Genomic DNA, 23,470 nt, shown 5'->3' with positions numbered 1-23,470 from the left:
GAACATCAAAAAGATATAATAAAGATTAAATATAGGAATCTAACATTATTAGGACCACAACATTCTTACATGATGGAGTGTTGAATGTAGCAATTAGAGTTGGATTCCTTGACCTCAACTTTATTATTTACATCTATGTCCTCCATTTCCATCTGAAATTTTCATAACATGGTTATTAATCAACCGATAATTTGAAACCACCAAAAGTAAACATTAACTATTTTTGTTAAAGTTTGACCGGTAAATAGAATGATCAAAGTTTTGTAAAAGCAATGGCTTACCTTAGTGGGTTGTGTGGTTATATTTCATGCATCCCTAATTGTTTACAACAAACTTTACATGAACGGACCGTCCTGCATGATATTATTAATGAAAAAATAATTATGCATCGATCTTCAATGCAGACAAATCATTAAGTTGAACAAAGAACGTACCTTCGATTTCAACAAATTGATTGAGATCATTTTGCCTAAACTCAAATCAGTCTCAAAAGTTGATCCAAACACTAGTATATATCTCATATCGTTCATCATCATGACCTAGAGGAATGTTCCCCTAAGAGAAAATTCAGAATCCAAAACCTCATTCTCAAAAACTGAAGTGGTTGAACAGCAAAATGATTCAACCTAACGAATTTCATCAATCATAAAATATGATTCGTTTGAAAATCTTAAATGTATTTTTTCCATAATGTAAGTGTGTGCACAAATGCATATAACAACAAGATAACCTCAACCTCAATCTCAAATGTGTTAGCTAGCTTTGAAACAAACACTCAACTCAACTATGAGCGCCTTGACTACTTAGTCCAGAAATTGTAGTAAAACCTTCATTTATGTTGAAATCACATGCAAATTATAAATAAATAAATAAAAATTTAAAAAAAAAAAGTGCATCAAATCATCCACAGCAGGAAAAAAAGCTATAAATCCGCATACAGACTCCCAAATATTATGTACATCTTCCTTGATCTGATGAATCTAAATGCAAATCTGTGCAAGTTCAGAAAATGGAATACTATTGTAAGATATATGGACACACTAACATTGAAAGACAAGCAAATACTGGAAACTATAACATCTCATAATCAAACTTTCCAGAACTTGCAGTCAGATGCTGACATAATCCATAAGCAAACAAATGTAAACCAAAGATCAATAAGCAGACAACAATTGTGCATGGCACTAAATTTTACAATACAAGTCAACTGTTTTTTCCTTCAATTCTGGCTAAGTTCTATAAGACGTATTGTCTAAACTGGCTCGACAGAATGGTAACTCTGCCGATAAGATACTATATTCTTCCATAAGAAAAACGACTTTCATGATATTAGGCTTTTTGATTCATCATTTACTTTCAGTACATCTTTTTTCAAGAGTTGTAAAACCGAAAATCAATATAGAACTTCACAGCCAACAAATAATGAAACTAAAAATAATCTTATAAACAATAATTACTTCCTACAGCCTTGGGCTTGGAATCATACCAGTATTCCTAGCAGATGCGAAAATCCACCAGCCTGATTTGACAGGACCAACTGTTTTTCTTTTGCCAAGCAATCACTTCATCAAGAGCAACTGCTTCGTTCTTCCCCACTCTGTTATATCGGAACCAATCTCAATGACATAAGAGTTCGCCGTTCTCTTCTCTTCTGCCAACACATAAATTTGAATATCAGGTTTGTTCCCTGGCTCCTCACACAGAGAAGAGATAGAAGATGATGGGGAATGAAACGAAGAATCCTAGACAATAATCACGTTACCATGGGAACGAACAATGAACCTACTAAAAACGTCCTAATCCTCCATAATCGAAACCACGAAAAATACAAAAGGTGTCGATAACAGGAAAGAAAGAGAAAGAACGAACGATCCTTCGATTAACCTCTGAAGTTGCTCGAGTGAACCCCTAAATCAGAATAATCTCTGAAATTCTCCAATAAACCCCTAAATCGGAATAGCAGGCTGTGCCTTTAAAATTTCAACCCGGAACAGAGTAGTCACGACCAAATTACCGAAATGTAATTACATTACCTCTATTTTGCATCACCGGGATCAGGCGAGAAACTCCTTTCGATTCTGCTCCCTCTTGCTCCGATTGCTTGGTAATTATCTAGCGTTTGAGTTTGGCAACGAACGTTCGGAAGGGAAGAGGCCGTTGATGGAGCGCTCTGATTCTAGTGTGAGAAAGTGTCCTGAAGAAGAGAGTGTGAGTGCGGGAGGGATATATATGGTCCCGCGGGGCCGAGACAGCTGGCGTCCGAATAAGCCGGGGGTAACGCCTCCGAAGACCATTTGGCTCTGACAGTGGAAAACCGTCGACGATGCGAACGGCTAGGTAATTTAATTCATCTTCCGTAGTTGTAGGGATTTTTCCGATTATATTTTTATAATATTTTGTTTATTTAAACAAATCATGAAGTAATGTTTTTTTTTTTTTTTTTTTTTCCTTTTTCTAAGGAGATTTTGTCCAACAAACTGGAATAGAATTTACTCGAATTCAGTAAATTAACATAATAGAATTTATTGGAGTTCATAAAATTAACAGAACTCTTATAATTTGGTTGGGTGGGGTTGAATGTACTGCTCAAATACTTTAAATATTGTTAAAATAATTTTTTTTTAAATAAATATTTGAAATGACAATTCAAACCCACACACGAAGTTAGTTTAGAGTTTCGACTAAGAAGATTGAGTTATTTAGAAAATGAGAAGAAGGGTTCGAGAGAAGAAAGTTGAGTTAGTTCAAAGTTTTGACTATGAACCCGAAACCGAACCGAGTCAATTTGAGTTCAGGAAAAATAACCCAACCCAACTCAACTCCTATAATTCAGGTTGGGTTGGTCCGGATTGTCAGGTTGGATCTACACCCCTAATACTAATTTCTAATGAAGCTTGGAAGAGGCAAAATTACTCCCAAAACCGAATCGAGTCAATTTGGGTTCAGGAAAACTAACCCAACCCAACTCCTATTATTTAGGTTGGGTTGGTCCGGGTTGTCAAGTTGGATCTACACCCTTAATACTAATTTCTAATGATGATGCAATTAACCCAAGGAAGGATAAGGAGCAAAAACTAATGAAGAGGCAAAATTACTCCAGATTCTGATGATGATGCAATTAACGAGCAATTAAGAGCAAAAACTGGAAATTAAGGCTTGCAATTATTTATATTCGTTTATTAATTACTTGGTTTATTTTTGTTTAACATTATTTTTCAGGAGAAAATTACATTTTTGCCTAAAACGTCCGATTTTAAAAGATTGTTTTTTTTTTTTTTAATAGAGGTTTGGTAGTAAAATTTGGGGTGATACAAAACTTTTTTGTTTTTTAATATCATACTACGGATAACAATAATTCATGTATTACTTCAGTCTATAATAATTTGTGTATTACTCATGTATATGAAACACAAGTTAGGTGTCGGCACTTGTTACGTCACGCAACACATTCTACTTCCACATGTACCACAAGTTACATACACGATACATGATTTACATTAAATTGAAACCATTAAACACGATTCATTTAGTAACACATAGACATGGAATATAGTTAGCTTAACCGAAGTCCAATATACACTACTTCTGCAACAACCCTAAATTTGTAACTATTTTTTTAAATGAAAAAAAACGCCCTATTGATGTATGAAGTTCTAAAGAACAAACCCTTTCCAACCGAATAGAAGTATATAACTAATGTTCATTTCTAATCAAATGCAGTTACTAATGATCCAACAAAACTTCCAAGAACTCATCATAAGCAAAACTGAAAAATAAAATCAAGCACCATAAAGCAATAAACTACAAAATGGTAATAGGTAGGTAATAAATCATATAAATCTACTCTCCTTTATTTGTGAAGACAAAGCTACTCATCATACAATTAAAGAAATCACTCGAAAAGGAACAATAAAATTACGAAAACTGAGACTGCCTCTACAAGTAATAGTTTACAATCCCCAGTACAGGTGGAAAAATTGGACACTGCTATCTTACTGCGCCTTAATTTTCTTGGTATACCACCAAAAAATACCCAGCAGCATTATATCCTCATTCCAGCACCACTAGTTTAATGCTTTGAAAACATACCTTGGGTTAAAGAGGAGAAATCATACTCTTTTCCTGACTGTGAAGGAGTCGCTGATGACACAGATGCGGTCGATTGAGGTTTGTTTTTCCCTGTGGTGTTGGTGGTGGTGGTGCTCACGCCATTCACCGGCACTGAAGAAACTTGACCGAAGCTATAAAGGCTGTAAGAAAGAATATGAGAACTTCAGCTGATCATATTTAAGAATTGATGAATCTATTTGATTGCATTCACCCAATCAATGTTCAAAATCTTTATAATTAACAGATCCCGACATATTTTACCGAACAAATTGTTGTTAATAATGATAATTATACTGGAGAATTGGAGGGGTTTCTTTTTCCTTTTCCATCTTTTATCTTACATAAGGGACCAAATATGTTTCGGACATCAGCATTTCTTCCGCTGTAAGAAACAGACAGTCTCATTCACTCACTTAAGTTTCAGATTTTGGTTGTTTCCAGAATTAATCATCATTACGCTTGATAGAACAAATCTCTAAAAATGGAAAGAAGCAAAAAAATTTCGATGAAAAACAACAACCTTGAACTCAAGTTGAAAAAGCTTTTGGAAGTATTTTTTGGATAGGAGCTTTTGAAAGTCTTTCAGAACTTGAAAATCCGTTGGAATACAAAGATACATAATTGCATACCTAGATGTAGGATATGAAACAGAACTCCCAACTGGATTTGCCAGCCCCCTGTTCATTGTCTAACTCACAAAATATAAACAATTAGAAACTATGTGGATGAGAATCAATTAAGTTGGCTTCTAATAAACATTATAAGAACACTTGCTGCTACCTGCACTGTAGTTTGCAGCCCACCCTGTGGACCCATTTGCATCATCAATCCAGGGATCGGGTAGGTGACATTTGGCCAACTTTGAGGCGGAACATTGGTACCATTGGGGACAGCGGGTTGAGCGTTGCTAAATTTTGCGTCCCCAGCAGCTGATTTAGCTGCAGCAGCCATGAGAAGTGATTGTTGCTGAGCTAGCATCGCAAGTTGCTGTTGATGCATAGCAAATGGAGAGACCATATTGGACTGCACGTATTCAAATCAAAATATCAAATACAACTGTCAGTAGAAGCCCAAAACACTCCTCTTTAATCAAGTAGTTTTTTAACATATTTAAATTTTGTACAACTAAATAGCTAGTTCAGTTAAAACTAAAATAAAAGAAGAAAAGTTGCTCTTTCAACTGAAAATAACATGATATAAAAATACCTAATTCAATCTCATAGGCTAAAATGGAAAAGTAGCGAGAAAAGTAGAAACTTTACTGAAGAGTATAATATCAAGTCTTAAAAGTGATAAGGCAATATTTACCTTTTCAAAAAGACTCATTATATCATTTTTAACATCTTTCACAGGTTTATCTGGAACTAAAGAAGGTGAAACTAAGGTTGAATCTTTGAAAAGATCCTCAATTCCAGAAGTGGACTGGGGAATGGCTTCAGCTGGTTTTGTTGGCGCAGGTTTCTCTGCTGATGATGCTTCTTCAGCAGCTGTAAAATTGAGCACACACCAAAAAATCAGAAATATATAAAAATGCTTGGGCAAGGAAAAGTTAAAACATACACTGGAAACCAGCCCATGAACTATCATCTGTAGAAACTGCAGCTGAGCCATCATCAGAGGGGCCATCAAAGGATAGCATGTTAAAAAGATCAGTAGCATAATCAACTTTTGGAGAGACAGCTGGGGCATCATTTGTAGTCTGTTTCGTTGCTTCAGCTTGCTGTACAACTGGTTCTGGTTTCGGCTCTTGGCATGGTTTGGGGGCTGGAGCAACCTGTACAAATATAGAAAACAAATGCATTAGAAGTTCTAGCAACATTTTGTTGAAGCTTTAGTTGTTTTTTTCCTTTTATCTTTCTAAAAGCAAGAAACGAAACTTTTCATTTTCGCTAAAGCTTAAAAGATATAAAAACACCACAAAGAGGAGAAAAACCAGAAATAATAATAAAGCACGTAAAAAGTTGCAACTGAAAAATAAAAGCATTATCGTTGAGACATAAATCTTGAATAGATCATTGATCACTAAACCCTGTATAGAGCTCAGGCAATGCCACCATAACTTACCCTGACGGGATTTTGGTGTGCTTCTGTTTCTACTCAGACGGGATATAAACATGCCCCCAGTTTGGTCCTCAGACCAAAACCAAAATGACTCATTTGTGAAGGAGAATCCATGATGAACGTCATTTTTATATGTGCATTATTAAATACATTATTGATGGCCTAGCAAACAATAGCATACATATTCTCTCTAATTTTGAATGTATAAACTGTTAAAATAAGCACAATTAAACATTTATAAGTTATTTAGTAGTACAGAAGTAATATTATGAAATGAACTTCCAGGTACAAACTAATTTACATTTCACACTTTCCACATTTAACTTTCCTCTTCCCCAACATGTCCTAAATCAAAAGTAATTTTTGCATGATGAAATTCGTTAAAAAAATCATAATAGAAACATCCAATTGTTAAGTAGGGAAGTTAATAAACAAGGAAGAAAAGCCAGCATACTTGTTCAGGTCCTCTGGGAGGAACAGGAAGACTAACTCTCGCGGCAGGTATACTCTCTTTCACACTATGTGTTTGAAGTCTCTTCCTTTCCTCGAACAAATTTTCAGAATGGCCTGAATACCCTGATCCACTTCTTTCCGCAGGCCTCTGCCCATGCAAAGAAGGCCTTTCCTCCTGTACTTGAGAAGGTGATCTTGGTTTGCCATCCTTAGAAACCCATCTCTTATCTTCATACCTGTAAAATTTGCATAATGCCGAGTACTTTTGGACGTCAAGATACTGATAGACATTACAAATGCAGCTATAGTTGTATTGTAAGAAAATGTTAATAGGTTAATCTAGCTTTTAAATCCAAACTTACTTTGCACGAATAAAATTCTCAATCCCAACTCTGTCATAATTTGGAGGTAGCTCCGCCTCCCAATAACTGTTTGCCTTCTCATTCCCCATTGCTACACAAACACAATCTCGGTAAGGAAAGAAATCAATATTGGCTGAAAAAAGAACAAATAAACTATAGGTCGAAGAGCATACATTGTATAAATGTAACCTGCTCTGGAAGCCAAGTATCCAAGGTAGCAGACCGTACCTGCAAACAAGAGCCATCAAACCATACTCACCATTGTCAGCATGCAAGAGATGTAAAAGGAATAATGCCCAGAAGTTGAAAGATAGATCACTAGAAGCTGAAAAAATTTGAAACATATATTGATGGCTAGCCAAATAGAGTTACTCAAGGTGAAGTTATTCAAAGGATAAAAACCAACAATTGAACCAATTACCAGGGTTCTAGAGACACATAAAGAACAAGTGTCAATCAAGATAAAAGATGAATAGCCAAGAGGTACTTTTAAAATATAATCATTAAAAAAACTCAACCCAAAACGCAAGCACTTATGGTCACGAAGAAGAAAATATTAAGCAGCTAGAAACAAACATATCTTCACTATACTCAATAATACATCCCATATGTAAATCAAGTGTTGCCAGTATTTACAAGGGAGCCAAGGGTCATTTTTCCTCAGCCATACATCAAAACACTACCTTCGATATGTGAACACCAAGGCTTCTGTGGATCCCAGAACATTGCATACATATAAAAATGCCTAAATTAACACTAGCCCATCGTGGTCCCCTGAAAAACAGAAATCGAGTGTCAAGCATTTATTTATCGTGTAAACTAAAGAATTGAGAAAACAGAAATCGTGAGAATGATAAAGAATTGAGAAAACATACTTAGCTTTGCAATCAGCACACTCCCTATTCTCTGGCAACTTAAGAAGCCCTTCTAATATCTGCACATAATAAGAGTATAAAAGGTAAGAATTTCACCAAAGAACCAGATCGTTAATCAGTGTAAGTAAAGGAGCAACCATAACAAAAAATGTGTGTGTTGGACAGAAAATTTTTTAGTCTATAACTTGAAAAATCTTTCTTCCCATGTATTACTATTCTACATAATTACCAAGCACAAGTACAGCTAAAAATGATGATGTTAAAACGTCTTTGACTCTGTATCCGATTAGCAACTATGAAACAGAGAAAATATTGGCAGTTGAGGAACCACAAGAAAAAAAATCCTCATCCCTATTTCCAGAAAAACTAAGCATATGCTGATAAGAACTAAGAAGATACGAATGCAAGCAGTTCAGGATAGAGTAACTCTGTTTTCCAAGAAAAAAACAACTCTTTGGAGGTAAAGGGATGTACTCGTCTCCTACCTCAGGCATATAGACTATCAACTTGTTGCTACAGGTCATAGAAAAAAGGGAAGGGTACTTCTCAGGCTTTTACATATTATACCGTCGTGAAATTATTCGAGAACAAAGAACTGATGACAATAAAACTTTCCATATTTTGTTCCATGTCATGGTTATGAAGTAAAGGTATGATGCAATGAGACTCGAAGTAAGTTTTATAAAACGATTGTGAATGAATTTTATAAAATACGTCAGTATCTGATATCTTGTACCACTAAATCCCCAAACAACTGGGATTCGGTAAAATCCAAACCCTTCATTCCAAGGACACTAATTTAATTAAAAGATTTTCGTCATTTCTAAGACATATTCAAATGGCGAGTTCAATTCCTTCCTTCCACACGGACCCCTCACTAAATCAATTATTATTTCTACGGTACGAAAGTAACATTTTGCTGATTAAAAAAAAAGGTTCTTGTCTGCATGTACAACTCTCGAATTATAATCGGGACAAGAACGTTTGAGCAAATTTGATATGGACACGATGAATCAAAATCACAAAATGACGATACTCAAACTCATAAGCAGTCGTTGTAATAACCTGAATCAGATGCATCGAGAATGAACATACTGAAATCCACCAGAGAAAATTCAATCAAATCACCAAAAAGACAGCAAGAAGACAAAACCAAAACAACGAATAGGTAATCTAAACGTCGGATAAAATGCAATTGATCCAAACACGGAGATCAAACGAACCGCAACTCAAATCCATAACCATTTGGTTCGATCACATACAAAAGAGTCCAAATCTATCCCTAATAACATCGAATTCAAACGTAATAACAAAAAAACGCAAACAACAGAACACATCTCGGTTCAACTGATTAACAACCAGCCAACCAAACGAAGAGCGAGCATCAGTGAAACGTGAAAATTCAACTTGAAATTCAATAGTGAAAAGATTCATGATCCGAAGAAGACATGAGAAGATGGAAAAGGAAAAGGTACCTTTCTGTGGCGGGCGTTAAGCTCCTTGGTGACGTTGGCCTTCTCATTCATGGTGGGAACGGGGAGAGGGCGGAAGAGAGAGGAGGAAGAGGAGGAGGAGGAGGAGGAGGAAGAAGAAGCAGCAGCCGGACACGGAGGTCAGAACGGTCTTTCAACACGGTTTTCTCTCTCCTCTCTTTCTCTTTCTCGTTCTCTCTCTAGAATGCCCCTTTCTTTGTTGCGTTTAGTTTCTCTCTCTAGCCCTTCGTCTCGTCTTCTGATTATTATTTTGAGACCCAAAAGGAAAGACGGAGGAGGGAAAATAAAGTGGCTACCCCCAAAACCGCTTCTTCTTGACCTTTTTTTTTTCTTTTTTTTTTTTATTTATTTATTTTTCAAATTTTTCAAATTTTTTAGAAATTTATTTCTCTTTATTTACTTATTTTTAAATATATATATATATATATATATATATATCTTTTCTTTTTTTTTAATAAGAATTTTCATAAATTGGTTTAAAAAATTATTAAGTTCATTAAGCATTGTTTACTCATTTAAACTAAGATTAGCATGCAATGTTTATGTCATATATTGACTTTTAACAAATTTAAAACAACAGATACATGCATATGTGGGAGATTTATTTTTTTTAATTAAAATTTTTAAATCATTACTTTAATTTGACCTAAATTAAACAATTATACGATTAATATACTTCAACTAAAATTTATTAGTTTAATGGTTAAGAAATCTCGCTGATCTTATGTGACCTCTTGTAATAGTAATGATAAATTTGTTTGATGGGAGAACCGTGAAAAGAACAAGATTGCGTGCTGATGCACTGCTTGTCACACGGGTTCTTGTTGATTAAATCTTTCAAGACAATAACATTTGTTTGCGATTCAAATCACTTTACAAGTAATAATGATTCTAAGCATGCCGTCTATAAACTATATAGAATTGCAAAGAAATTTAGTCAAAAAGAAATATAAGAACACTTAACCTTACTAATAAAGAATCACGGCGAGGAAAAGTAATATTCAAGTTAATTTAATGATCAAATATCTTAGGGTAAGAACATCATCCTTCTTTTGAATAAGGGCTGATGTGACCTTATCACTAGAGGAGATCGTGGGATCATGGTTGATATTCTTCATCATTGCACTCATTTTTTAATGCAGTGTGCAAAACGCGCTAAATGTTGTTGCTAAAATCTAAATAAATAGAAATCTCACTTGACTTTCACATGACATCAATGCTAAACTTATTTGAATCTCGGACATAATCCATTCGAAGATAATTTGATAGATAAAATATTAATTATCATTTTTTTTAAATGGATTCAATTAAAAAAAAAATTAATCAATATATGAAATAATTATTTTGAGTTTGCTTTAATCTCAAGATTCTTTTAGTTGAAGCATTTAGGTAATGATTATTCATACTGGATTTTGAATAATCAATCTATATTCATATTTAGGATTTATACAAAATTTTATATTTCAATTTTCAATTTTATTATTATATTTTAAATGTATTGTCCTTATTTTTTTCTATTTAATTCCTAAATTTTTAAAATTAATAATTTTTATTTTTAAAATTTGAATTTAATTTCAAGTTCTTAAGATTTTAAAGGTAGCATCTTAAATCTTGAAATTAAATTTGATTCTTAATTAATATTTAAAATTTGAAATTGGATTCTAACTGGACAATAAATAACATTAACTTTATTTAACCCAACCAAAGTTAACGTGATAGTTAATTATATATTTATTATATACTAAATTAGTTCATCGAAAAAAATACATTTAAATTTTAAAAATCATTTAAAAGTTTCCATTTCATTAATATCCTTAAGTATTTTTAAAAACTTCAAAAATATCTCTGATTTTTATTTTTAAATATCATTAATGTCACGTATTAAAAAAAATACTCATGAATATTAAAAAGTTTGAAAATAATCTATGAGATGTCCACAGACGGTTTTCGTCCAGAATGTTATCGTCCAAATAAAACATTTTTTGAACTTTTATTTATAAAAGTAAAAAATATTAATGCTACTTTTAATATTTGACCTGAATTTTTTTAAATATATAGGTATCTTAGAATTTTTTTAAAAAACTTGAAAGATATTAATGAAAAGTCAGACTATTTTTAAAATAAAATAATAAAGATTTTTATAAAAAAAATTAATAAAAAGATATTATTTATTTATTTATTATTATTATTATTTTTATCGAAAGTTTATTTATATTTTTTAGATAAAGTATAAAGTTTATGAGTATTTTTATTAATCGAGTCGATATTTTTTTTTTAAATGAGTTATATATATATATATATATATATATTAAAAAATAAAATAGAAATAAAATAGAAGTTAAATTTAAAATTCAAAATCTAAAATTACATATAATATATATTTGAACTATTTTCACCGCTATTTAAACAATATAGTTTTTAAACCTATTTTAAAAAACTAATTCCACCAAGAAAAAAGAATAAGAGTGATGACGTACGTTCCACTAGGTGACAAAGTGGGATACAACGTGACGTCTACGTGGCATAGCCATAGATCTTACCTCAAATATTCTCCCTAAATATGATTATATTATATACTTTTTATTTAGCAAGAAAAATAAAATTATATAATAGTATTTGAATTATACAAATAAATAATTTATATACAAAATTGAGTTTGTATGTATTAATTTTTTTAAATAAAATAAATATTTAATCTTTTCCTTATCAAAATACAACATTATTTTAAAATAATATTATATTTTTAACTCATGTTAAAAAAAATTCATGAGTATTTTTTAAAGTGGATAAAAGTTTTTTTTAAGTTGTATTAATGAAAAATTTTAATACTTAAAAAGGGATTTTTTTTTAATTTTTAAAGAGTATATTTTTTAAAGTTTAAAAGTATTTTTTAAATAAAATATTAATCGTTTCCATCCAAAATTAAAAGTTGAAAAGTTTGAAGGTATTTTTAGACCTTTTCATGAGTACAAAGTTATTATTAAAACTTTTAAAAGTTTAGAAATATTTTTCAAATAAAATGCATTATTAATTTAGCCTAACAAATATTATAACGCTCGACTCTAAAAGATATATTTACAAATAAAAATTATTATTATCATTTTACAAAATTTTATAGAATAGAATTATATTTTAACGGAAGAAAAATAAAGAAATTATCAAATATTTTATCATTATTAATGTGGTTAAATCAGCATTGATAATTAATACAAATTTAATACTTGGGATTATAATAAAAAATAATGAAATTATAATTAATAGAAGTGTAACTAAATAAATTTGTTATTTAAAATACTTTTGAAAAAAAAATGATAATATTTTTACTATTAAATTATTTTTTTCAATTAAAAAAAAAACTATTAGGTAACCCAAACAGCCATAAATATAAAATTACGATTATTCTATTAACTTGTCCATACTATAATTCATAACGACTTTACGTATTTGAATATATATATGGGAAAATATTGATAAAAAAAATTAATTTGCTGATTTGTATTTCATAAATTGCCTTATAATTATTTTGTTGATCTTGATTACTTCGATCTGAAATACTATAACCTTAGTTCGAGTTTTTAGTGACGACTGGTTAATAAGCTCAACAGTATGTAGAGAATCATTTATATTATTTATTTTTTGAAATTTCTGTTCGTTAAATGATTTGTGAAATTATTTTTTTGGAATCCTTTTTCTTAAACCATGTATATATTTATATAACCGTGCAAAATTTTTAAATCAACATTTACCTCTGCTTATTCTGTTAGTTAAAGTTAAACGTTCAAATCAAATCTCGATTTTTACAATTGTCGTACTGACGAGTAAAATAAGATTTAAACTTAATTGTGAATAGAGATATATACGAGGCAGAGACCAAGAAACCTCTTCTATTCCTATCCCTACCTCCTATTTGTGTCATATTTCCACGAAATTCTTTATTTAATTTTGTGAAAATCAGGTGAATTCTCCGTTGAGCATCTGTTGGGATCAGGTTCTTACGAGGATTTTTTTTTTCTATTAGAAAATATAAAATATCTTTATAAATTCAAAAATATTCCATAAGAAAAAAATATAATATAAGGTTGAACATTATTTTTTAAAAATTTCAATTTTAATAATATAATATAGTATAAATCTCTCTCCATTTGAACGAGATTTTTCCACTCAAGACTTGACCCGTAGATTAAACGAACATATGAACGTGATTTCATCCCTCGATTCTTATATTATTAAACACGTAAATCGGTAAGATCTTTGTTTCTCCATACACATAATTTTCAGAACAAAATCTCATATATATATATATATATATATATATAAATCAAATCATATGATCCTTGAAAGGGTTGTTTGTTATGGGAAAACCAATCGTTTTTCTTAGGGGAAAACGATTTGCAAAACCCAAAAAGAACAGCATTTAAGTTCTTCATCCACCATTAAAGAAACAGCAACATCAAACCAGAGCAAAGAAGAGGAAGAAGAAGAAGAAGAAGAATTAGGGTTGAAATGAGAGAAAAAGGTAAATGGGGATTGCTTGAAGAAGAAGAAGTGAAGAAAATGGGAGGGTTCGTTCAAGGATCGGATTTCATAGAGGTCCATTGCGGCTGCACCAGCAAGAAATACGGCGATTCCCCTGGTAAGCTCAGAGTGTCCGCCGCCGGCCAGTTCCTCATCTTCCGTTTCTGCTCCGACGCCTGCAATGCGGGTATCGTCTAACATTTAGTCCCTATACTTTTAAATTTTGTCGAACATTTAGTTATTTAAATGCTGTGTTCTTATTAGGGGAGCTGACACCAGAGGAGTTTGAGAAGCATTCACAGAGAGAAGGGATTAAGAAATGGAAGAGCAGCATTTGGGTATCAGTAGAAGGGGTTAAGGTTCCATTGTGGAGAACTTGTTTGCTTAAATACTATAAGCATTCTGAAAATGAGGCTAATTGGACTTCTCGTGCTCTCCGGCGACGTAACTTCCACCGTGACGAGTTTATCCGCTGCTCCGACTGCTGTAAGGAGCGGCGGTTTCGTCTCCGAACCAGAGACCAATGCCGGATCTACCATGATGCCATGGCTGATCAGAGATGGAAATGTGCTGATCGTCCATATGACTTGTAAGTTGCCTTGCCTCACAAGCCTTATTGTCAATCTGCTGCATTTCTTAATGGCTGTGTTTCAGAATAACATGTGATGACGACGAGGAGCGGGAGAGTCGAAAGAGTTGTCGGGGCTGTCAACGATCATCCAAGTGTCGAGGCTGCATGTCCTGTGTGTGTTTCGGATGTCTTCGGTGCCGCTTCTTGGACTGTCATTGCCGTGCCTGCATTGATTTTGTGCAGAATACAGCACCTTGAGCTTGCACTGTATATCAAACTTTATGATTCTCTGATTGGATTGTAAAGTGAATTGATGCAGTTTCTATAAATTCCAACTGTTCTATCGTTCTATATTTTCGTTCTTGTACTTTCAAATAACTTAAAAATGAAAGGAGACCGAATGACAAAAACTAAAACTGTTCATGACTCGTCCCAACAATTTAGTAGAGGCTCGACTCCTTCCTAGCTAGTTTTAAGCGACCAAACGTCTCTAGTCCTAAGTAACTTAAATCAAATCCAAACGTTACCTTCACTATTATAGCGTAATAATTGGGATCCCGAACCAACCCAAGAAAAGATTTTCTAGGTTCAGGAAAAAAATGGTGTATATTACAGATACAAAATGTGTAGTAAAAGTATAGATGCCTAAGAGTACAGTTGTTTTTTTGGTTGGAGTCCATGAGTTAACATAGAGTTGTATTGAACTACAAAAAGAATCCATGGAAGAATTGCAACTCCTGTTTCCTACTTGACACCAAATTGATTGATTTCTTACAGTGATTGATCTACTCAAAAGGTTTTCACATGATCAGCTGATGATGTTGTTAATTACACTTTACTACCCACCAAGTCAGTTTGTTTCAGATTCGGCTACTAACTCCTTGCAGTGTTAAAAAAATGAAACTTTTCCAAATCCTGAAATAATGAAGTCATCATCTCTTCGGGCTGTATAATTCAATGTGTCATCTGGGATTTGACCGGCATAAACATTTGTGGCACCCACATGATGTTCCATGTACTTCCATTTCCTAAAGAGGGTTGGTTCTTAAATCCACAGCAGCAGAAGATTATCTATTAGGTTTGGTTGTGGTTGTAGATGTGGTTGGGGCTGGGGTTGCAGTCGCAGTTGAGTTGGGGCTGAGGTGGAGGTGGAGGCGGAGGCTGAAGATGGGTTTGTTGTTGCAGTTGCAGTTGCAGTTGGGGCAGGAGCCGCAGTTGCGGTTGCACCTGCAGTTGGGGCGGGGACTGGGGTTGCTGTTGCAGCTGCAGTTGGGGCGGGGGCTGCAGTTGCTGTTGCAGCCACAGTTGGGCCAAGGGCTGGTGTTGCTGTTGCAGCTGCAGCTGGGGCGGGGGATGCGGTGGCTGTTGCAGCTGGGGCTGGGGCGGGGGCTGCAGTGGCTGTTGCAGCTGCAGCTGGGGCAGGGGCTGCGGTGGCTGTTGCAGCTGGGGCTGGGGTTGAAGTAGCAGTTGCAGTTGGGGCTGAAGCTGGGGCTGCAGTTGCATTTGCAGTTGGGGTTGGGGTTGCAGCTGTGTTTGGGGTTGGGGCTGTAGTAGTGGTTGGGGTTGGGGTTGCAGTTGCGGTTGTCCAGCAACCAACCGATTCCTGCCCCGGCCTCTTCGAGCACCAGCCACGCTAGCAATCAACGAGTGACCAATACTAAACAAGGCACTAGGTCCCATCAGCTTCAAGCCAAAATCTTTCACTAGATATGGCAGTCTACTTTCATCCTCTCCAATCGTGAGTAGCAGCTCATGTGCCTGTTTGCCGGACACAATTGTATAAAGCAACAGCGGTTGGAGTGAGGGATCTTCACAATCGTCAGCCAATTCTTCCTCATAAGAACATTCTCCCTTGCCCCTGAATGTGATTCTCATGACCCCCATTGATTTTTCATCATCTACCAACGAATCGAAAACAAAGGACAGATTTCCAAATTCCATGTCAGGTTGCCTGAAAAGATCCGCCAGAATATCAAGTCTAAGATTCCTCGGCATGTACTTCTTTGAATTGTTTGATCGTCCCCTGGTTGCTTGGAAAATACTTGAAGCTTCTCTTAGACCACTCAAGAAGGCACCATGCATCGTGGCTGGATATTGTTTAGTCGTGGCCTCACCGGCGAAGAACAACCTGTTCCACACACTCTCTGCAAGAATATCGTAATCGTTGCCGGTCGACCCAACTCGAACATGAGAGTACGAGCCATAAGAAAATGGATCACTGCCCCATCTTGTGCATATCGACTGTATTGGATTAGGCACATCAATCCCCTTGGGGCTGAATATACCTGTACGTAGAGATATCAAAGTTAAACGAGAAGTCTACTAAACATACATACGCTAATTCAGGACCAAAACCAGAGTGAGATCGTACCTCTAAGAACTCCGAGAACCCGGTGAAGCAATGTAGTTGGATCTGTGCGTTCAAACGCTTCAGCAGCTTCTCCAGCAACTAGAGCTATAAGAACAGCACCTCCAGAAACAGTATGGTACCCATAAAACAAAAAGAACTCCCCCCGCTGATGGCAATGCTCTCTAAGACATCCAAATGTATCTAAGTCTTCCCCCCAGAAAACATGAGGAAACACCATAGCAACTTTATTCAATAATCCAAAACCCAGTCGATCAATTGCTGCCAGCTTCCTTTTAGGCAACTCTGGTTCAAATCTAATATGCTTTCGCTTCAGAACCCCAAGTGGAACTGTACACAGAACCATATCAGCTTGAAACACTTGACCTCCAGCTATTACCTCTACTCCTTCACTTCCATATCTAATAGCATCAACAATCTGCCCATAAAATATGGGAACTCCTTCACATAATGCTTTTATCAATCTCCAATTACCTCCAGCTAGGAAGCAATGGTCTCCACCCATCTCATACGGATCATCTTGATCCCAATGCGCTGCAGACAAATTCGAAACACATCCTGCATTTGCATATTCCAAGTTCGCTACATGCCAATCAAGAAGTAGTCGTTCGTCCTCACTCCTAGCCACAGCATACAATTGCCTAAGCTTTTCAAGAACCGTTCCAAGAGAAATGTTATTAGCCAATCCTCCCATAATCTTTCTCAGTTCAGTCACTTTGTCTAGTAATTTATTAAAAATAAACTCAACCTTAGCATCAATATCTTTCCCAATCAGTGTCCCATCAGGTTTATACAATGGACAATTATCTCTAACCTTATGAAGCGGAATGGAAAGTTGTCTAGCTAGAACTCCAAGAGGATTAGCATGGATACCAGTAATGACACTGCCACCAAGATCAACGGCAGCAAATTTGCCCTCCTGCCCCATCTTTTGAGTAAAAACTCTTCCACCAGGTCGATTCCTACCTTCTAAAACAATAACCTTAAAACCAAATGATAAGAGCTGCCGAGCTGCAGCTAACCCGGCAAGCCCTGCACCAATAATAATCACAGATCCTTCAGATCCTTCCTCGGACACTTGAGTCGTAAAAGTTGGCGACACCCCAAAGTTTATATATCCATTATACAAAAGAAAATCATATGCTGCACTAATCAAATGTTCATACTCATGGCTCACGGTTTCTTTAATCTGTCCTTTGGAAAGCCACATTCGCACATTACCACGCCACCTCGCAAGGATATGATTTCTAACAACAATGTAATCATTCTGCTCCCTCCCACCCAAATTCTTCACCACCCTAGCTTTAATTTCCTCCTCAAGCAAAGCATCAATGGGAAATCCAACAGACAGTGCTATCATAGCCTCAATTTCAGTCTCTTTCTCTAGATCCTTAGCCGTTTTGCTCTTCTTCTTAGAAACACCGCCTAAATGCTTCTCTATAACCTCATCCATTAAATCTTCATCATAATTTCGCGCAGTAGCTTTCTTTCGCGAGGAACGCTTCAAAACTAAACCAGACTCCCTATCCATCATTTTCTACAACACGTTCCTAAAACAAACCAGTCTGCTTAAACATTTAACCTTCACAATCCCATATAGAAATGAAAACCCATCTCGCTCACTACTCACATACTTGGCCAAATTTTAACCAATCAGTATATAAACACCCAGAAAGTTCATGAGAGGCCTCAGAATCTCAAAAATAAAACTACCGCCTCCGCTCGAGTATTTCAACATTCAACACAACAACAAAATTAAACACAAAATTCACTTCCGCCGGTAGAATTTTTCTCAAAATACTGCCCGTAACCAACTAGAACCTTCAAGATAGATGAACGAAATTCCTAGCCCCTGAAGTAAACGATGAAATTAGAAAATAATAGAAGCGAGAAAACGTATCTTGATATAGTTGAGTAAACGGGATAGTGGAAATTCGGCAATCTCAAGGCCAATTCTGAAATGAAATCGACGAATACAAGTTGGGCAAGTCAGCTGCATGGGTTTAAGGTCAAGAATTAACGGAGAAGAAAGGAGAAATTAGGGTTTTTACGAGAAACGAATTATTTTGATTGCAGCAAAATTGAGAAACAGAAATCACTGTAGCAGACGGTTCCAATATTCGCATTTTGTAATTTGACCATTTATTTATTTATTTATATCTTTTTTGTTCTTCTAAATTAGGTTTTATTTATTTCTTAATTAAATGATAATTACATATAACCACTTCAACTATCTTAGGCATGAAATTTTTTTAGTCTCTTTAATTTTAATAAATGTTTGGATTAAATTTAAAAAATCCATATTAATATTAAACATATATAAAATTAAAAATTAAAAATTTGAACTTACGACTTCAAAAAAAAATGAGTATATGAACGGTGTTCGTTCAGCCTTAACTGATAAAAGGATTAGTTTAGAATCTAACACAGTTTTTTTTTGTCGGTCAAGCATAACCACGTATCACGTAACACAGTTGCCTAATAGAGCTCTACGGTTTTCTTTTTTTTGTCGTTTTTGTTGGATTCCTTCTGCCGAATTAAGAGGTCGTGAATCTAATAAGTAACGACGACAAATCACTTTATATCTCCATAATGATATATGACATTATTCACGTAATTTTACTTTTATACTTTATTAAAAAAAAAATATCGTTTCACGAGAAATTGAGCGTTTTTTATCAAACATTTTTTTTCGTAGCAAAAGTATTTACGGATTTCCGGCCGAAATACTTGGTTTAGCCTAACAATGAGAGGGTTTAAATTAATTATTTTTTAAAAATTAGATGGTCTTACCAAACAAGCTTTTTATTTGGTAGGTAGATCTGTATCATTATGATTTTGCTGGTTCGAGCAATACTGTCCATTGAGATGACCATTTCAAAACTAAGTTGAGAGCCAATTCTTAACGACATTGAAGAAGAAGAGTTTGCCTTTAATGATCTTCTTTTTTAGGCTTTATCGGTAAATAGGGGAAACTAAGTCGACCCGAGGAAGCCAATGAGATGATAGAGTATAACGTGGACTTTTCTGACTTCGATTTGCAACTCAAACAAAATAAACGAAAAAGAAACATGGAGTTCTGTGACATTCATTTCATTTTTCCACCACTCTAAAAAGCCTGATTCGTTGCTCTCTAACTCATTTACAGGTCTTGAACTATTATTGTATGGTTCAATCTTAGCAATAAGTCCCTAACTCGTTTACGGGTCTTGAACTATTGTTGTATGGTTCAATCTCAGCAATGGGTCCCTAACTCATTTACAGGTCTCTAACCATTGTTGTATGGTTCAATCTCAGCAATGGGTCCTTAACTCATTTACAGGTCTCGAACCATTGCTGTATGGTTCAATCTTAGCAATGGGTTCCTAACTCATTTACGGGTCTCGAACCATTGTTGTATGGTTCAATCTTAGTAATGGGTCACTAACTCATTTACGGGTCTTGAACCATTGTTGTATGGTTCAATTTCAACAATGGATTCTCTAACTTATATACAGGTCTCGAACCATTGTTGTATGGTTCAATCTCGACACGGACCAAAGACATAATTTGAAGAACATGTGAAATAGAACATGATTACAGAGTGGAATACGAGGAGAGTGAGTATGCAAGAAGAACATTAGAAGCAAGACAAAAGCTCAGTCAGCCAGAAATCCATGGCGATTTTAATGTCCAAGGAATGAACCATGTGGAGTTGGTCGGCATTTAGCTTTGTTGTTGAAGTGTTGTCTACTCAATTTTCTCATTACTATCAAAAGTCCAACCCTTCAAAACTTCAAGATGATTTGATTCAGTTCTAAGTTTCGTAGACTAAAAAAAACGAGTTAAACTACAACTTGAGTCTATCAATCCCGTTAGAAATTTTTAGAGAACTGTACTCGTAAATATTGTATTCAATTTGAAAGACGGATTCAAAATCATTTGGGGTAAAGATTTCGACTCGTAAATATGCTCAAGTCGAGTTGAATTTTCTTTTTTATCTCATGTAACAACCAAAGCTCACCGCTAACAAATATTGTCCTCTTTGGATTTTTCCTTTCGAGCTTCCCCTCAAGATTGTTAAAACGCGTCTGGTAGGAAGAGGCATCCATACCCTTATAAATGTTTCGTTCTCCTCCCCAACCAATGTGGGGTTTCAAAATCCATCCCCGGAAGCATTATTATAAGGGTATGGAAGTCTCTCCCTAGCATACGCTTTTTAAAAACCTTGACGGAAAACCAAAAAAAGAAAGCTCAAAGAGGACAATATCTATTAGCAGTGGGCTTGAGCTATTACAAATGGTATCAGAGCCAGACACCGGGCAATGCATCAATGAGAAGGCTGAGTTTCGAAAGGAGGTAGATACGAGGCAGTATGCCAACAAGGACGCTAGGCCCCAAACGGGGTGGATTGTGAGATCCCACAACGGTTGGGGAGGAGAACGAATATTCTTTATAAAGATGTAAAAACTTCTCTCTATCAGACGCGTTTTAAAAACTTTCAAGGGAAACCCGAAAGGAAAAGCCAAAAGAGGACAATATCTAACTAACGGTGAACGTAGGCGGTTACATCTCACGTCATGTTCATCTAAACCATTTCCGAGCCTCTTTTTAACCTAAAATTACAACTTTCAAAGCGTTGACCAATTTTAGAGCAAAAATATCAAAATCTAATGAAACTCAAGAAGACTTAAACCAGAAGCTGAGTAAAAATGGAACTACTCGTTAGCTTCAAAAGTACTTATTTGTATAGATAAATACCACTTTCTCATTCAATGGCTTCTATAAAAGAAAGGAGCAAGTCCTTGGTTGCCATTGAAGAAGCTCACAAGATCATGGGGAGCTTTAGCAGAAATGAAATCTCCATCATGTTTCTCGTGTTCGTGTCTGGTTTGTTGCAGATCCATGGCACCGATAAGCTTACTTGTTACAGGAGCGAAAGCCCGTGTCGTTTCAAACAAATGCCTTGTCCAGCAGAGTGTCCATTAAAATCGCCATCGAACAACACCGACAAAGTTTGTTACGTTAACTGTGAATCGCCTGTATGCAAAGCGGAGTGCAAAAGTAAGGCTTGATAACACTGATATCAACGTTGAATATCGAGATAAATATGAAGTTTCTTAACGAGTAACTTGTTTTTGTGCCATAATGACAGGTTCGAAACCAAACTGTAACGGTCCTGGCTCGGCGTGCTTGGACCCCAGATTCATTGGTGCTGATGGTATTGTGTTCTACTTCCATGGAAAAAGCAACGAACACTTCAGTTTGGTATCGGATCGTGATCTGCAAATCAATGCACGGTTTATCGGATTAAGGCCAGCAGGCAGATCCCGAGACTTCACGTGGATTCAAGCTCTTGGTATCCTCTTCAACTCTCACTCGTTCTCACTTGAGGCCGAACGAGCAGCAACTTGGGACGACAAAGTCGATCACTTGAAATTCACTTACGATGGAGAAGAAGTAGTCATCCCAGCGGGTCGTCTCTCCGAATGGAAGTCCTCACAAAGCGATCTTATAGTTCAAAGAACATCAACCAGCAACAGTGTCTTGGTTACTCTCCCTGAGATTGCAGAGATATCAGTTAACGTTGTACCCATTACTAAAGAGGACGACAGAATTCATAAATATCAGATACCAAAAGACGACTGTTTCGCTCACTTAGAAGTTCAGTTCAGATTCCACGGCCTATCCTCGAAGGTTGAAGGAGTACTTGGAAGGACTTACCAGCCTGACTTCAAGAACCCAGCTAAGCCCGGAGTCGCAATGCCTGTCGTAGGAGGTGACAAGGAGTACAAGACCTCGTCGCTTCTCTCAGCTGATTGCAATGCCTGTTCATTTTCCCCTAACGAACCGTCTAACAAAGAGGACCTGAAGATAAAGCAATACAGCTTCATAGACTGCTCTGGAGGAAGCACGAGCGGAAATGGCATAGTTTGCAGAAAATAAGTCATCATAACCCGAACCAAGCCGTACTCGACATTGAATAACAAAGCTTTTGCTTCATATTGGCTAGTTATCTTCTGCCGTGTGAATGTGTCTCTACTTTTGGGTGACTCCTGTAGTATCTTTCTCTTCATCTTTGTCAAGAAAGTGTTCTGTACAAGTTTCTAATTCAAATTGTTCCCATTTCAGTTCCAAAGAAATAAAACCGGAAGTATTCTCTTGAACTTGATTATGAGAACGCCTTTTGAATGAGAAAGTTCTCTAATAGGCTCTTTTGGAAGGAGTTGTTAGGATCACACAACAACGCACACACTCGATCTAGATGAATACAAAGAACGCTCTCCAATAGGCTCTTTTGGAGGGGGTTGTTGTTAGAATCACACAACAAAGCACACGTTCAATCTAGATGAACACAAAGAACAGTAGAGAGAAAATTCAAAGAGGATATATTAGCTAAAAGTTTATAACAACGCACAAACTCGATTTAGATGAATACAAAGAACGCTCTCCAATAGGCTCTTTTGAAGGAGGTTGTTAGGATCCCACAACAATGCACACGCTCGATCTAGATGAATACAAAGAACAGTAGAGAGAAAATTCAATGAGGATATATTAGCTAAAAGTTTATAACAACACACATACTTGATCTACATGAATACAAAGAACGCTCTCCAATAGGCTCTTTTGGAGGGGATTGTTAGGATCACACAACAATGCACACACTCGATGTAGATGAACAC

At 35.5% G+C, this 23,470-nt stretch overlaps 4 protein-coding genes and 1 long non-coding RNA gene across 9 annotated transcripts; 2 read left to right on the top strand and 3 right to left on the bottom strand.

Annotated features, from left to right (window-relative positions):
* Window positions 1–55: 55 nt before the first annotated feature.
* LOC111446558 lies at window positions 56–2,314 on the bottom strand. Of its 2 annotated transcripts, XR_002711095.1 has the most exons (5): window positions 2,034–2,314; window positions 1,487–1,651; window positions 435–539; window positions 282–353; window positions 56–152 (listed from the first exon to the last, which is right to left on the bottom strand). It is a non-coding gene; the product is annotated as an uncharacterized LOC111446558 (long non-coding RNA). The 2 variants fall into 2 exon arrangements; XR_002711096.1 differs by lacking the exon at window positions 435–539 and having other exon boundaries at window positions 2,034–2,312.
* A 1,493-nt stretch (window positions 2,315–3,807) lies between these two features.
* On the bottom strand, window positions 3,808–9,615 carry LOC111446554 (probable ADP-ribosylation factor GTPase-activating protein AGD5). The gene is made up of 11 exons (XM_023085407.1): window positions 9,337–9,615; window positions 7,862–7,920; window positions 7,670–7,760; window positions 7,160–7,214; window positions 6,987–7,077; window positions 6,626–6,860; window positions 5,671–5,884; window positions 5,419–5,597; window positions 4,891–5,133; window positions 4,740–4,798; window positions 3,808–4,250 (listed from the first exon to the last, which is right to left on the bottom strand). Exons 1-11 carry the CDS (start codon window positions 9,385–9,387, stop codon window positions 4,070–4,072), a joined length of 1,458 nt encoding a protein of 485 aa, XP_022941175.1. The 5' UTR covers window positions 9,388–9,615; the 3' UTR covers window positions 3,808–4,069.
* Window positions 9,616–13,842: 4,227 nt separating this feature from the next.
* Window positions 13,843–14,768, top strand: LOC111446620 (protein ULTRAPETALA 1-like). The gene is made up of 3 exons (XM_023085505.1): window positions 13,843–14,056; window positions 14,134–14,458; window positions 14,524–14,768. Exons 1-3 carry the CDS (start codon window positions 13,858–13,860, stop codon window positions 14,696–14,698), a joined length of 699 nt encoding a protein of 232 aa, XP_022941273.1. The 5' UTR covers window positions 13,843–13,857; the 3' UTR covers window positions 14,699–14,768.
* Window positions 14,769–15,029: 261 nt separating this feature from the next.
* On the bottom strand, window positions 15,030–18,919 carry LOC111446657 (lysine-specific histone demethylase 1 homolog 2-like). 4 transcript variants are annotated; one of them, XM_023085555.1, is made up of 3 exons: window positions 16,812–18,919; window positions 15,881–16,725; window positions 15,030–15,814 (listed from the first exon to the last, which is right to left on the bottom strand). In XM_023085555.1, exons 1-3 carry the CDS (start codon window positions 18,340–18,342, stop codon window positions 15,515–15,517), a joined length of 2,676 nt encoding a protein of 891 aa, XP_022941323.1. In that variant the 5' UTR covers window positions 18,343–18,919; the 3' UTR covers window positions 15,030–15,514. The 4 variants fall into 4 exon arrangements, with proteins under 4 accessions (XP_022941323.1, XP_022941324.1, XP_022941325.1 ...); XM_023085556.1 differs by having other exon boundaries at window positions 15,030–15,931; window positions 16,004–16,725; XM_023085557.1 differs by having other exon boundaries at window positions 15,030–15,694; window positions 16,007–16,725.
* A 2,628-nt stretch (window positions 18,920–21,547) lies between these two features.
* LOC111446330 lies at window positions 21,548–22,962 on the top strand. The gene is made up of 2 exons (XM_023085102.1): window positions 21,548–21,851; window positions 21,943–22,962. Exons 1-2 carry the CDS (start codon window positions 21,563–21,565, stop codon window positions 22,731–22,733), a joined length of 1,080 nt encoding a protein of 359 aa, XP_022940870.1. The 5' UTR covers window positions 21,548–21,562; the 3' UTR covers window positions 22,734–22,962.
* The last annotated feature ends 508 nt before the right edge of the window (window positions 22,963–23,470 follow it).

The sequence above is a fragment of the Cucurbita moschata genome, unplaced genomic scaffold, assembly GCF_002738365.1.
Source record: "Cucurbita moschata cultivar Rifu unplaced genomic scaffold, Cmos_1.0 Cmo_Scf00008, whole genome shotgun sequence".
Lineage (NCBI taxonomy): Eukaryota > Viridiplantae > Streptophyta > Magnoliopsida > Cucurbitales > Cucurbitaceae > Cucurbita > Cucurbita moschata.
Note: the sequence above shows the minus strand (reverse complement) of the source record. Positions and strands in the feature narration are given on the sequence as shown.